At 39.7% G+C, this 14,742-nt stretch overlaps 1 protein-coding gene across 3 annotated transcripts in view; it reads left to right on the forward strand.

Moving 5' to 3' along the window:
- Positions 1-14,742, forward strand: part of si:dkey-237h12.3 (teneurin-3) — a 191,238-nt gene that overhangs the window by 7,756 nt on the left and 168,740 nt on the right. For all 3 annotated transcript variants that reach the window (XM_049585086.1, XM_049585088.1, XM_049585087.1), the window contains exons 2-3: positions 9,913-10,385; positions 12,567-12,842. In XM_049585086.1, the coding sequence (XP_049441043.1) occupies positions 10,115-10,385; positions 12,567-12,842 (547 nt within the window). In that variant the 5' untranslated portion in view covers positions 9,913-10,114. The remainder of the gene's footprint in view (positions 1-9,912; positions 10,386-12,566; positions 12,843-14,742) is intronic.

Below are 14,742 nucleotides of genomic sequence, written 5' to 3' on the forward strand. Positions count from 1 at the left end.
GTAACAATGGGTCGATCATGGATTTGTCTGTAAATTGCCACAGGTCTGCGGAGTTGATTTTATTTTTGCACACCATGGAGTCAATTCATTATGAGTGAGCATTAGATGGCAATTGTTGACACCGTCTTGCAAGATTCTCAATTAAGCGAATGTACATGAACATCATTACTTCCTTAGCTCCCCCATGTGAAATAACACTGCAGTGATGCCAATTTGAGAGAATAGCAAACTGTGGCCCATTGAATTAAGACCGTCTGGTGTAATTGGGTGTGTGATATGGAAGGCAGCGCCTATTTTGATAAGAGCTGGGTTCAATACTAGTAGTCTTGGATACAGATAAACGCTGGAGCTTGTATGTATGAATGCACTGAATAACCTGCTATTACCATTTGAGATGGAGGGAGATACTGCAGAAGAAAAAAAAAGCCCTGCTCTTTTTATATTCCGATTGTCCACACCTAGCAATTACATTTTAAAAAATGAATTTGGCTGTGCTTGCGGTTTTCCCACTAAAGATTCAATGAATATATAACTCATACTGTCACTGGTGAAGGGTTATTTGGGGGATTTGTAAACATCCCTGCTCAGCTTATTATGTTGCATCCTGGCGCTGGCAGATGCCTTTTCTTATTATTTAGTTCACAGACAAAAAAAAAAGCAAACAATAAAATGCTTAGGAGGATTAGACGTTGACCGCTATGATTTACCAGTGACAGACAAGAAAAGTTAGGGGAAAAAAAAGAAGCTCTGAATGAAGCTCATCTTTTTTGGTGATTTGTGTTTTTTCATAGTCACAGTTGCTTTGTTTGTCTTCTAAATGTGTTAAAACTATGAGGGATGAAGCCTCAAGCTCCATGTGCGTGGAATAATCTGAAGTGGCTGTATCAGAGATTCGCATCGCTTTACCCCACTTGTGAATATTCTGCATCATACACTGAGACAAGAGACTTAGGATGGAGCAGGATTTCATCATCTTTCCTCAGAGTCGCACTGAGTGGTGTAAGCTCATCCGTCACCAAGTATGCTAAGGACATAGCTGCCACTGGAATTTAATTGCCAGTAAACGCTGTCATGATATTGTTTGCTCTTTTCCCCCTCTGTTTCTTTCTCTGTCTCCTCACCAGGAAGTCTCTGATATGGACAATGACTGCTCATATTTAAAGATTAGAGGAAACCTGAAATTATAGTAATCAAAATGATTCTATGCATGAGGGGGGTGGGTGAAATATCGATTATACTCGCTGTCTTGCAGCTTGTCCCACATGGAACATATAAAATGACTATATGGCAAGCATCGAGTATAAATTGTCACATTATTTTTTTTAAGCCAACATAATGTGGCTCGCTTTGGTGTTTCAGTTCTCTTGCTCTCTCCTATGGCTCTCCCCCTCTCACAGACACAGCAGGAAAAAAAAGACTTTAACATGATCCGTCACATGCACTCCCCCGCCCGTCCAGACCACTCTCTACTGGGTTATACTCGGTGGGTAGGCAAGGCGTGAGTTTTTGTATCTGCAGGGCTCAGACCGTGACTATTTAGTTACATTTTGTGACCATGGAGCACCAGTGCGACTTCAAATATTATTAATATATGAACTGGAGAGCTTTTAGTTTGTTTCTAGCTCACAGTGAATAAATACTCATGTTTAATGGCGCAGCTGTAACGGTTTAAATTCATTCTAACTGCTAACAGCTAACTATTGACAGGCTGTTTCAAATTCACAGACAAAAAGTCAATGAGCAGGGTAAAAGCATCTGTGGTTCTGTTTTGATATATATAACGATATTTCAGGGTATTTTTGTGATAACGATATTCTTGACAACATGACAAATTAGTGAAAAATAATTCTATTTTTTAAGAACATAAAATTGCAACAAAATAAGTGATATATATATATATACTATATATATATAATATAGTGAAATATTCAGTAAAAACAAACAAAAATGATCAGAGTGAGATTCAGATTCTGTATACAATGTTGATAGTTCAACAAAATAAAATCCACCACAAATTACACATTTAAACAGCTCCCAAATATAAAAAATGTACCCTGGGATCCACATATATATATATATATATATATATATATATATATATATATATATATATATGTGTGTGTATATAAATCAACAGGTGATTTCCTTCTTTTAGTAAAATCCTAAATGATTGAGTTGTTGTGTTTTTTTCCACCTGGACCTTTATGCTCTGCCATTTCTCCTCTAATCATCATGCTGTAACCTGTGACAGGCTGTTATGATACCACAACTATCGCACATTCACATTTATGAAGTTTTTGGTCGAGCCGCGAGTGACACGTAGGTTTACATTGCCAAAGGTTTATGACAGAACCACTTGACAACACCGACTCCGTGTGCGAACAGTGAGAGAGGAGAGGGAGAGACGCTATGCTGCTGCCAGAGGAGCCGCTGACTGAGTTCCCTCTAAGTGATAAGTCACTAAAAGAGTCTGAGAAGTCCGGGGTTGTTCATAAAACATTCAGGACGCCACGGTTTATTCCACGCTACTGAAGCGTGGAGTCAGTGATAACTTTGCTTTTAAGCAATGCGTGTTGTTGCCGTGGGTAACAGACGTCAACATGTCACAATGTGAATTTATCATATGATATAAAAAATTATACTGGTATTATCGTGAACGAGACGATAATGGCACACCCTGAAACAATACTTTATTTAGCTTTATTATAACAGTACTTTATTTAAAGATCTAGTGTGTGGGTTTTAATACCATTTATCTGTATCATAACAGTACCCTATTTAACTCTATTGTAACCATATTTTGTTTAACCATTTTCTAATAGTATTGCATTTATTGTTATTGTAACAATACTTTATTTCAATTTATTACAATAGTACTTTATTATAACAATACCTTAATTAACTTTATTGTAACAGTAATTTATTTGGTAGTTTAGTATTTTAATAGTCTACAGTAGATTAGAGGACATTTTAGAATAGTGTGATGTATATAATGTATCGTGATTTATACAGCTCAGTCCTAATAGTAAGCTACAAAAAAAAAAAAAAAAAATATTAAAAAGTCTATCCATGTTATAATGTTATAAGACCATGCAGCTCAGTTGAACAACATTGGAGTAGTATTTGACCAGATCTCCCTAGAAACTCGCATACAGAGGGATCAGCTACTCAGACATTGATCATCTTGACTCTGATTGTCATGTATTTTTAGGTAATAGTTCCACACTTCATGTTGCAGCGAGGGATTTAGGCATTGAGCCTCGATAAAGAACGAACACAATCTGGTTCAGATGGCATCCAGAATTCACAGAGTCTGGGCAACGTGCTGCAGACAAACACTTCTGTGTCTCCAAAATCACTGGTGTCAGGGGGAAACAGGCAGCATCTGATGGAACACTGCCCTGGTTCTCCCTCTCCCCTTCTCCAAGCGCCGGGAGGCACGAAAAAAAGAAAAAGGAAAGGGGGAAAAAAAAATGAAGAAGAACTGAAGAGAAACTGAAAAAGGAGAAGGGAGAGAGGAGCGTCAAGGAGGAAAGGGAGAGAGAGACTCGACAAGATGAATTATGCAAAGCTGTCAGAGGCGGCTATTGTTGGAGGTGCTGGCTGTGTTAAAGGGAGCCAGCCCTGATCTTCACCAGCTCCATCAACCACTCTCACCACTCCCCATGGCTGAGAGCCGTCTGATCTGTGCTCCGGCAAATGGCCAACAACAAGATGAGGAAGGGGGGGAGGCAGGGGGACGGGCCAGGCCACTTGGTGACAGGTGGATTGTCTTGGAGGGACACAACGGCAACGACAAGTACGCTCTTTATTACCGTTATTTACAGAGGTCACCGACAGGGAGATCTGAGCTGATTTGTACAGCAGCCCCACGGAAATATAATTACCGAACAAAGGCTTAGTGAAGAGTTGCCATTTCAGCATTCCAGTCAGCGACGGCTACTTCGGATTAGCAAAACACTTTGGTTGCCGTAGTTAGGAGTGTGTGCCAACTCACTTTCAGCCATTGTATTTGTTTTTAGGTTTATTTTTGCATAAAACTCTTTATCAGTTCCAAGATATCTTGGGAAAAGGGCTCTGAGAAAACGGATTGTCATTGTGGATTTTTTTTGTGGGGTGAATTGTTTTTTAAGGGTCATTAAATAGTAAAATAAATGATGTTCATAAATGACTTTAAAAATTGGTGTTCAGTACATTATAATATGTAAAAAGTTAATAATCGCAGTGTAGAAGCTGGAAACTGAAAATGTTTGCTTGATAAATGACTGTAAAGACCCTGAAAACATATTTTTGTCAATCAACTTCTTACTATGACTCATGGTTTTCTATATGAACACACTATTTCCCGCTGAAGTTTCGACAGTGTCGCTTATTTCACATCAGAGATTTCTGTATTTCTTTTTTTCTCCCTGTGCTCCTCTATCTGGTTTGAAGTGGGCGGGGCTAAGTTGAAAAAAGCATGATGTCATGTATACCTGCGGACCAATTAGAATTTAGCAACATGTGAATCATTGATTGGTAGTTTGGTCACTATCAGTTAAATCTGATTTGATGAAGCGGATTTAATTTTGGGGTGTTACATAGAAAGAAAAAAGATATTTATATTTTTAATTTTTGATTGTCACAGAGCCGCTGATGTCCCGAGAAGTCATATTTGTTTATGTTGTGATCACAAGATAATTCTCTTGTGTACACAAGATATAAAACGTCCCCTCTCAGAAATTAAGAGGATCCTTTTATTGATTATTTAGTCATAAGTATTTAAAGTCACGGAGAAATAGTTGAGATTTGTCGCCAAGTGTTCAGGGTCTTTAAATGATAATTATCAACACTGATTATTTCTCTGATGTCGGGGTGTTAAATTGTAGGACTGCAGATGATGATTATTTTAATTTTGTCGCTAATTTTGTTTTTAAAAGTAATCTTTCTCGTCAGAAACTAGCCCATCACATGTTCCCAGATCCTGAGGTGACATCGTCAGATTGCTTGTGTTGCTCAAAGATATTTAATTAGCAAGTTGTTTAAAACTGAGAAAAGCAGCCAGTCCTCACAGTGAGGAAGCTACAACTTTGTCCTTGATGAATAACTTAACATTTCCTCAGTTGTTGAGGATTTATTTTCTGTCAATTGGGTATCAATTAATTGATTACTTGTTTCAGCACTAATCAACTGATCAGCCCAGCCTTGAGTGTTGCTCTCCTTAATGGCCATCTCTGCTTGAAGCATCAGAAATTCCTTTTGCGCTTTTGATGAATAACATACAGTATGTATGTTGCTTATTTAATTAATTTTGTATAAAACAACTTACTGGTTCCAGGACATCTTATGGTGCTCTCCCCTTTGGTCATCCTTTCCAAATCCCCAGTTGGAAGCACAGAACCCACCCGCTCCCCTCTTTGATGAATAACTGAATGTCAGACATGAAACAAGTAAATCTCACTTCGATCCTTGAAACCTCTCCAACTGCCCTGAAGAGCCAATTGACTTGGACACCATTTCTTCACACCGTATTATACAGATGGTTTATGGTTTATGCTTCAAAGAAGTGCAGAGGTGTAGGACAGTAGCAGGCGTCAGGGGGACTGTACTCAACCGGCATGGGAGTCGTTGGGACGTGTGGAGCCGCGCAGCGTAGATCATGAACTGTCTTTTTCCGTGCCTCACTGGCTCGCCAGAGGATCTCTGTGTGACACTAATTTTGCAGTGTCGACTGTTCCACTGAGTGGTCATGGGTGACTGACTGTCCTGATTCAACTGCATGATCAAAGGTAAAAGGGAGTATAGGAGTGAGCGATACCAGAAAAGTAAAAAAAAAAAAAAAAGAAGGAACACAGGTTTTCTAAAGAATTCATGATTTTATCTTCAAAAATTTCTTAATCAGACACATCTTCACATTAGTTTGACTTTTCCGCACTCCTGTCCCTTTTTACAGATTGTGCATTAGTGCGTACTCTCAGTAACTAGAGGCACATTTTGCATAATCAAGGCAAGACAGACTGGCTTTTATTCTCGCCTGCGTAAAGTAGTCTTAAGTTCATACTCTAGTTAAAACCTTTGAAACTTAAAGCCTGCAGAAGCACAATAGAATCCCCCCCAAGAGCCTCTGTGACCTTTTGTTCATAATTTAAACTACCATGAATGTCTCCCTTGTATCCTGATACTGTCCCCATGTGCACCGCCTGTGCACAGGCAGGACACTTTGACGAGCTGTGAAAAAGATGGCACCTCCAGGTCCTCGGAGTAAAGCATAAATGTTTATACGGGGACATGCCTGGCCACTCAAGGGCTTATAGCTGATTAGGACACAAATCCAATTCCTCCTATAGTGGGGGGCTTGCAGCTCAGCAGGTACGACTTGTAGCATTAGCTGTTTTTCAGACGGCGAATCTCTTTACAAGTCCATAAAGAAGAGGGGGGTCGTAATCAGGGAGGCTCCTGGGCGTGTCTGCTTGCACTCATCCTGTACATTAATCTGCCAATCTGGACGGGTGTGTACAATTTCCTGAAAGTGATGAGATGTGAGTGAGATGTCCTGTGGCATCGTAAAAACAAGCGTGTGTGTGGGGTAGTGTTGAGAGTTGAGTGTCAGGGTTACAAGAGAGTGTGTCACTGATTGCATCTCAGCCCATCGGGGGAACAGAATGATATCCAGCAACTCTGAGAGAAGGGGAGAAAAAAATAGGTTGAAGAGGCCTGGAACAGCTCACAATTTTCATTATCCCCGCATCCTGTACTCCACCAGCGACTGCTTCAGTTTTTGGGGAAAGTCTCTCTGGGGTCTGTACTTTCTTGCAGCGCGACAGTACGCTATCCTGGTTTCATTGGAAGGTTTTGATGCTTGATGTGAAACGAAGTAGATCTCATTTGGGGAAAGAAGGAGTCTGATACTCTAGTCTTACAGCTCAGCCAAGAGAGAAATGAAAGTGTGGTGTGTGGCAAGTGTGAGTGTGTGTGTGTGTGTGCGCGCGTCAGGAGGCAGTGGAAAATGGCTGGTAATAAACACTTCTGACACACCGGGGCTCCCATCCACATTCCACTCAAGGGTTTTTTGCGGATTAGTCACATTCTCATCCCCCTTGTCCACATTTTCAAGCACTGTCTCCACCTGTGAGAGTGTCGTCTTTGAATTTTCAACAAGCTAAAGATTTTAATACTGATCTATGTAATGTTTGCATGCACAGGGTCAAATTAGGTTTTTGTGTAATGTGATGCACATGCTCAGTGCATACAGAGAGGTTGGGATACATAGCTGGGTCATGGGCAGTGTGTGACATTGGATTATTTTGCTGCCATGGACTGTTAAATCAAGAAGTAATACAGGTTTGCATTTTTGATAGCTACATGTCATATTGCTGTTCTTTTCACTGTTGTATCATGCAGATGTAGGGTTGTGGTTAACATGCATACTCACATATAGTATAATCGGTTAAGCATAAAATTTTAATTGAGGTATGAAGTAGTTTGAAGGGTCAGTTCAGGCAATTGAAAAAAAAAAAAAAGTTTACTTACTTCTGAAGCTAGTTTTGTTTCCTTTATGTTGGATCATCCCCTGAACACACACAGTAGTTTTCATAGGAATTATATTGTTATAAAGTAAAGACTGATCACAAAGAGCTAAGCAATAATTTTAATATATACTGGGGAGGCACAAATATAAAGAAATTGCCATGATACAACAGGCAACCACACACCGCCGTCTGAAATAATCATTCGCAAATGCAATCATAAATAAACATAACAAATTGCCTTTATTATTACTGCCGATTCTGTTTATGTTGTTAGATACAGTCAATGTCAAACACTGTGTAGTCGCTCTATTTCATTACTGTCAAATGTTTTAAAGTGGAAAACTATAGACTGTAAGAGTTTATATTAAGTGTTAGTATGACATAAAAAGCCATGGTATATGTTTTTTAAAAAGTCATAGTGTGTTCACTTGTCATATGCAGGCGCCCTGAAAAGGCACTCAGTCATAAAAACATTGAGAACCCGGGATTAAAGATATGTGTTTCAAAATGCCCGAAAAAGGTCAGTGCAGCTGTCAAGTTGGGGAATACCCTCCCCCCTCCCCCCAGTCCCCCTCAATTGTACATCGGTGATTATAGCCCTGACAATGAGGTCGGTAAATATCATTTGTGGAAAAATGCATTTGAATTTTTTTGAAAGCATTTTTTCATTGTGTTGAGGGCTACGCTCGTTCCATTTACCGCCACTCTATTAGGATATGGGCAAGCAAAACCAAAGTCTCTGTGCAGCGACATTACATCCTGCACCAATAGTAGAGCAGTATGTGAGGAAAACATGTTTGTTGTTGTTGTTATTATTTTCGGTGTACCATCCCTTTTCATTTTAGTCTCAACTGCCCAAGGCTCCTTGACTGCAAACATAAACTGTGTATGTATGCATGTTTTTCATAGAAATGTGTTTATTAACACAGCAGAGCTATTTTTATGAGTCTAAAATTAAACATTGGGATCATGTGTGTTCTGCAAGAGGGACAGTTTAAAGAGTCAGTCCACCCAAACTGCAAAAAAACGATTTAATAGTGATTTAAGTACTTTAAATTAAATTCCATTCACCTCCACTGTATGGGGATATGGGCAGGCTAAACCAAACTCCCTATGTAGCTAGATACTGTAGCAATAGAGGTGCAATATGTGAGGAAAAAAAAAATATAGATGTTTGTATTTTTTTTGAATGCTTTTGGTGACCTGACCCTTTTTATTCTCAATTGCCCCAGGCTGCTTACCCACTGATGTATTCTCTATATGTGTGCATTTTTCATATGTTCATTAACTCACGAGATTTTTATTTAGTAAAAACTAGACACTGAGAACATGTGTTTTCTGCGAGAGGTACAGTTTAAAGAGTCAGTTCACCCAAATTACAAAACATTTTTTCTTATTTAGTGTTTAAATTATTTGAACACCGCAAATGAAGTACCATTAACCTCCACTGTATTGTTGTCGATATACTTTTACTGTATAGGTATGCCTTTTTATACAGAAATAGGTATATTAACTCAGAGTTCATATTTATTTATATATTTATTTATTTAACGGTACAGTTTAAAGAGTCTGTTCACCCAAGTTACAAAAAAAAACTGTATTTTACTTACCTAATTTTTCAATGCTATGAGTGCCTCAAATGAAATTCCATTCACCTGTATTGTCGTGGGGTAGATGCAGAATTTCAGACATATCAGCACATATGAGACTGAGACGAATAGTGTCTGTCATAATTTATACAGAGCATCCCTTTAATTTCTTTCCCTATGCCACAGGCTAAAAACATTTATATAAATGGCAGATATGCATTTTTCATTGAGCTATGCCATCTCACTTGTTGTCATTGCTATTCTGTGTATAGAATCTGACACTGGGTTAACGTGCATATCCTGGGTCAGAATTATAATTCTCCATGAGTTACAGTGTAAATTAAAAATTAAAGCATGATGTGTCAAAAAGTCACTTGCCACCGTGATGTGTGATGTATTGATTAATCCGTCATTTAACCAGCGTATGACACTCGGTGGATGTTAATTTTGAACCGTCGTCATGGGAATAAGGTTTTTCACTAATAAAAATATTATTGTGTGAAACTGCCACTAGTTCTGGAAAAAAAAACTGCTTTTGCTTGATGTGAAAAATGTGGCTAGTTTTTATAATAGGTGCAGTGAAAATGAACTTGATTTTGAAGGCCGGAGCAGGCAGAATGAGGAGGTGATCTTCTTTTAAGAGAGGAAGTCATGTATGACAGGGGTTCACGGGTGAGGTTTCAGGGGTGGTGAAGTAGCGGTGGGGGTGGGGCAGTGAGAAGGGGATAAGTGTGTACTTTTGAAGATGAAGCAGATGGATTAGTGTTATCTGAGCTCCTTGCTTCCTTTCCTCTTCTCTGTCTCTCCTTCTCCAGGTAGAGCGGGTGGAAGCCTGAATGGACTGAAGAACAGATCGACAGAGGTTAAAAAGTGGGGAGGGGAGTTTGGGGGCCACATCGGTCCAGAATCACAACTGGAGGAGGAAGAGGAGGGGGAGAAACGAGCAAAATAATCCAGTGGCGAGTCTCTCAGGAGAGGGTGAAGGGGAGGGAGTTGGATACCCAGCATGCAGGCAGCATGGAACGGGTGAGGGAGCAGCGGCCTTTCTGCTCGCTGTCCAAGAGCCAGAGAGACCGAGAGAGATACTGCGAGAGAGACAAGGATCGGGAACGCCGTTATACCGCCTCCTCGGCCGACCGCGAGGAGGGAGCCTGCCGCGTACCCACTCAGAAATCCTACAGCTCCAGTGAAACCCTCCAGGCCTTTGACCATGACCCTTCACGAATGCTGTTTGGAGGCAGAGTCAAGGAGATGGTCCACAAGGAAAGTGCAGAGTACAGCAGGCCAGGTTAGCAAGAGCAAATGTTTACTCTGATTTCTCAGTATTTGTCAGACGAGTGTCTATAATGTGAGCTAAGTAGTGTGGTTACTGAGGCTGACACGGATAAGTAGAAGACAATTACGTTTAACTTTAAAACCCACATCATCAGCTCGGTGATCTTGGCTGCAAAACTGTGATAAGTCGTTAAAAATGTCTGTATTAATTTAGCAACGCACAGTTTTTATCTCCAGTCCTGAAAAGGAAATGTGAAGATAAATATGAGATCCCAGTTTAAATATGCCAAACAACAAAATCCTTGTATCCACGTTCATTTACTGATGTTTAACAGTGGGAAACGTCATTAGTAAAAGACCATGGACGCAGGGATTTTGTTGTTTGTTGTGTTTACTAAATATTGCAGTTTTAACCTCCACTAATTCTCTGCAAGTTTGACAAGAAATAACAACATGATGCCAGGATGCTAGACAGCGGTAAACACAATTAGATGATATCAAACAAAAGCACAATTTACTTTTATTTTCCCCAAACTTTCAGAGAACACTCACATGGGGTGGGATAGAGTGGGCCACTCTGACCTTATAAAATGTTCCTACTGTGCAGGACTATGTTAAAATAATAAGGAAAAATGCTCAGTAAATAACCCTGTCCTTTAATTGGCTGCTGGAAACTGCTCTAATTTCTGTAATTAAAAAAGTTTGAGCAGTTTATTCTATTTTATGGCACTCCTTTGGCTCATAAGATTGCAATTAGAAAATCTGTCCATTACTCCCTTACATTTTCTCGCTGCTAATTGGTGCCCATTTCAGAATTAATGGGATTATGATGAAGTTGTGGGAAGAATGCTATTTTTCTTTATTTCTTTTTAAAAATCTGGCCATTTAATGTAGACGACTGTTTCCTCCATCATCACAGCAAATGTCAGATTTAATGTTATTCATCTAGTGGTGGAAGAAAAAGAACATATTTTGTGTAAATGAGTGTAGATACTATATCTGCTCATTGTGCTGTGTGTGTGTGATGGTGTATGAAAATGTCTTTATCTAATGATCGTTTTAAATGATATGGATTTTAATGTGGGGAAATCTGTTTTCTGGAGCGTTTTAACATTTTCAGACATTTTCAGACATGGCACACTTACTTTGAAAGGATTTTTCTGCACCATCTCCAACAACACAAAATACATCATAAAGAGATATTACGAGGGGAAATAAAAAACGCACAACTCACTCTGTGATCTCATACTCGACATACTCAACATTTTTTAAATTTATTTTACATTGTGCCATATTTATTTTTAGTGTTTTTTCAGTGTTGACACGTTTGACCTTGAAATGTTAAAGATCATTATTGAGTAGCAACATTGCAGCACCAATGATTTTAAATAATTTTTAAACATCTTTGCTTCCAGGTGAGCTTACCTGATGACATTTACATCTAAAAAACATTTAAATAAAAATATAAAATGAATGGTTTTTGCTAAAATAATATCAGGTTGATCACGTGAGTAATCATTTATGACCTGGGCTATCGGTGTCATACAACCAGATGGCGAACAACATTACACATGGATGACAAGATATAGGTTTTAAATGACAGACATGCAGTGAGTCAAACATTAAGAATATTTCCCTAGAGCTCTCTAATGAGGTCAACATGAGGTATTTTTGTTTACTGGCAATATTCCTGTGACTTAAATTTAATTAATTCATTTCTGCTGAGATGCTGCGGTGTCTTTGAAGGCTTTGCAGGCTATTATTTTATTTGCAGTGAACACCAGAGCCTCGAGTAATTCCTATTGTGAAAACAGCCTGTGTGTCTGGAACAGTTTCTAAAAGCAATAAATAATAAATGTTTTTTTTTTCTTCATTTTTCATACGTGCAGATGAGCACAAGAAGCTTGATTTTACTTGATTTGTTTTTGGGTTTGAATGTTTAATCAAAGTAGGTCATGTTAAAATGCTCACCTTATTACAAAATCTAGTTTTAGCTGCAGTGAAGAAAATGCTTCTGAGCATCTTGATAAGTTGATGAGCGTGGGAGGACGTTGTTAAGACTTTAATTCAACAATTACCCCTCCCCTTCCACCCTGCTCTTAGGTTAAGTGTTTTTTTTTTAAGCAGCCCTGCTCTCGGCCATTAACCGTGTTGTTGATTGGTTTGTTAACTTTACAACTTCTGTCATTCACAGGGCAGACGTTTTCGCTGAGGCAACTTGGAATCTGTGAGCCACCAGCCCGCAGAGGCTTGGCACTCTGCCCTGAGACGGGCCTCTCCCACCCGCTCAGCAGCTACTCCAGAGGACCGACTGCTACGGAAAACCATGAACCTGTATCACCGGAACGTACCATGACTCTTTGGGGAACGGGGGCAAAGTCTGGGCAGGATTCATGCCTCTCCAGCCGCTCTAACTCGGCGCTTACACTCACTGACACGGAAATGGACAATAAATCGGACAATGAGATGGGTGAGTAGGGCACACTTTTTATTCTTTTATCCTAAAACGCGTATTTGTTTGCAGATCAGGCTTTTGAAAGGGGATAAATCAGTATGTAGACAAAGCAGCAGTAGGTTGGATTATGGTTGGCGCCGGAGCCGAGGTCCTGATTGGTGGAAGGAAGTGCAAGCGCGATTGGCAGGGCTGGTATCTGGAGAGGCGTTTGCGGCTGCCTTTCTTTGGATCAAAGGCGTGATTCCTCGCCGCATGCGGAAAAGAATTTGGCCTTCCGATTGAGCAGTTCCTAGTCACCTGGTCCTTCTCCGCAGGAAGCAAAGGAGTTTGATAAAGTTTCCCCATGGGCTAGCGTATAATCAAAGATAGCTTTGTGTGCCTCAGCCTGAGATTTTGCTTGGAAATTCTGCAGTGGTTGACTGGGCATGCACAATGGCTGATTAAATGGGTACAATGGTTTGAAGTGCAAATTTGATCATGCTGGAAACCTGAGACAGAGGATTGAGGTTCTCTGTTTGAAGAGGGCAAATCTTTGTTGCGTCAAATGGCGGCAATGCATGTAAGGCAGCTGCATATCTGTATTGTTGTTACGTTTACGCTTTTTGAAACATTTCTTAATGTTATCTTGCTTGTTTACTTCCTCAAAGTCCAAAAATCCTTTCATGTCTCTTGTAATGTACTTTAAAATGGCATTTACGGATGTTTTTCAGCACTATTTCTTCCTAAAGCATTCTTTTTTTATATTTAAATGCATCGCATCTTTTCATGCTATGCTTTAAGTCTGCAATATTTCCCTCCTGTCATTGAATTTATCCTCTCAGCTTCATATGTTGTCGTCGAAAGCTTTCTTCTCTGACGTTGAGTGCTCCTGACATTGTACATCATTCATCATCATCATAGTGTGAGCCATCACCATTAAAACACATTGAATGTAAAGCTCTAATTATTTTAAGAAACCGATGATCTCAAAGAGTGGCAGGCAGTTAAAATAATTAGGGTTGATTACACTTTCCTGGCAAGAACATTAAAGAGAAGGGTGAAAGAAAGGGGGGAAAATGTCCTGTGTTCGTGCGCTATCAATTTTTATTCTGAAAACATTGGCTACAGTCTGACATTTGAGACAAGTCATTTTCTTAATGGCAGTATTCATCATAGTGAGCTTGTCTCCGGGGGGGAGCTGAGTAAGTCTTTTACCTTTTCAAAATGCCATCAGAATCCAAACCCATGTATTTGTTCCAGTGTCTGGCCTTTGCTTTGGCCAGATACACTGTATACGTTTATGAGTCACTAAAAGCTCGGCCTAACCGCAGAGGTGCCGGTAAACATGACCCCTCACCTCCTTAGTGCTCGACTCCAGTCATATTTGTTGCTGTACATGCCAAGCACGAAACCATATCGCCAGTCACCGCTTCATTCTGCAAGACAACGCAGAGTCGAGCTTCAATAGGTTCTCTATTGAGCTTCGATTGCACCTGCTCCCCACCACTTAAACTGCACGAGCACACATACACACACCACCCTACAGTACGCCCCTCTGGCATACCTCCTCTGGAGTTTCTTTTGGAAACGTCTCAAGAAGCTGCTGCTGATTGGCTCTAGTTAGTACAACGTCCCACTGAGACTTTATCTAATTCGCTATTGTTTCAATTAGTTTCATTATAGGGGGAAAATAAACAATACCTGCTAGATCTTTATCCCAGGTGCCGTGCCTTTTTAATCTCACAAAAGCAAAAACATCTAAGAACTAATTTATTGAAGTGCATGTTTGCTCTTTTCTGTTCTTTTAACTGTGCTTCATTTTAATATGCTGAAAATGCACAGTAGGAAGGACAATGTGAGTGTAATTTAAAATTCCTACTCTTTTTTTTTTTTCTTTGTTCGACTATTTTTGGAGTCCCTTGTCATCATCTGGATT

The sequence above is a fragment of the Epinephelus fuscoguttatus genome, linkage group LG9 (genome assembly GCF_011397635.1).
Source record: "Epinephelus fuscoguttatus linkage group LG9, E.fuscoguttatus.final_Chr_v1".
Taxonomy (NCBI): Eukaryota; Metazoa; Chordata; class Actinopteri; order Perciformes; family Serranidae; genus Epinephelus; species Epinephelus fuscoguttatus.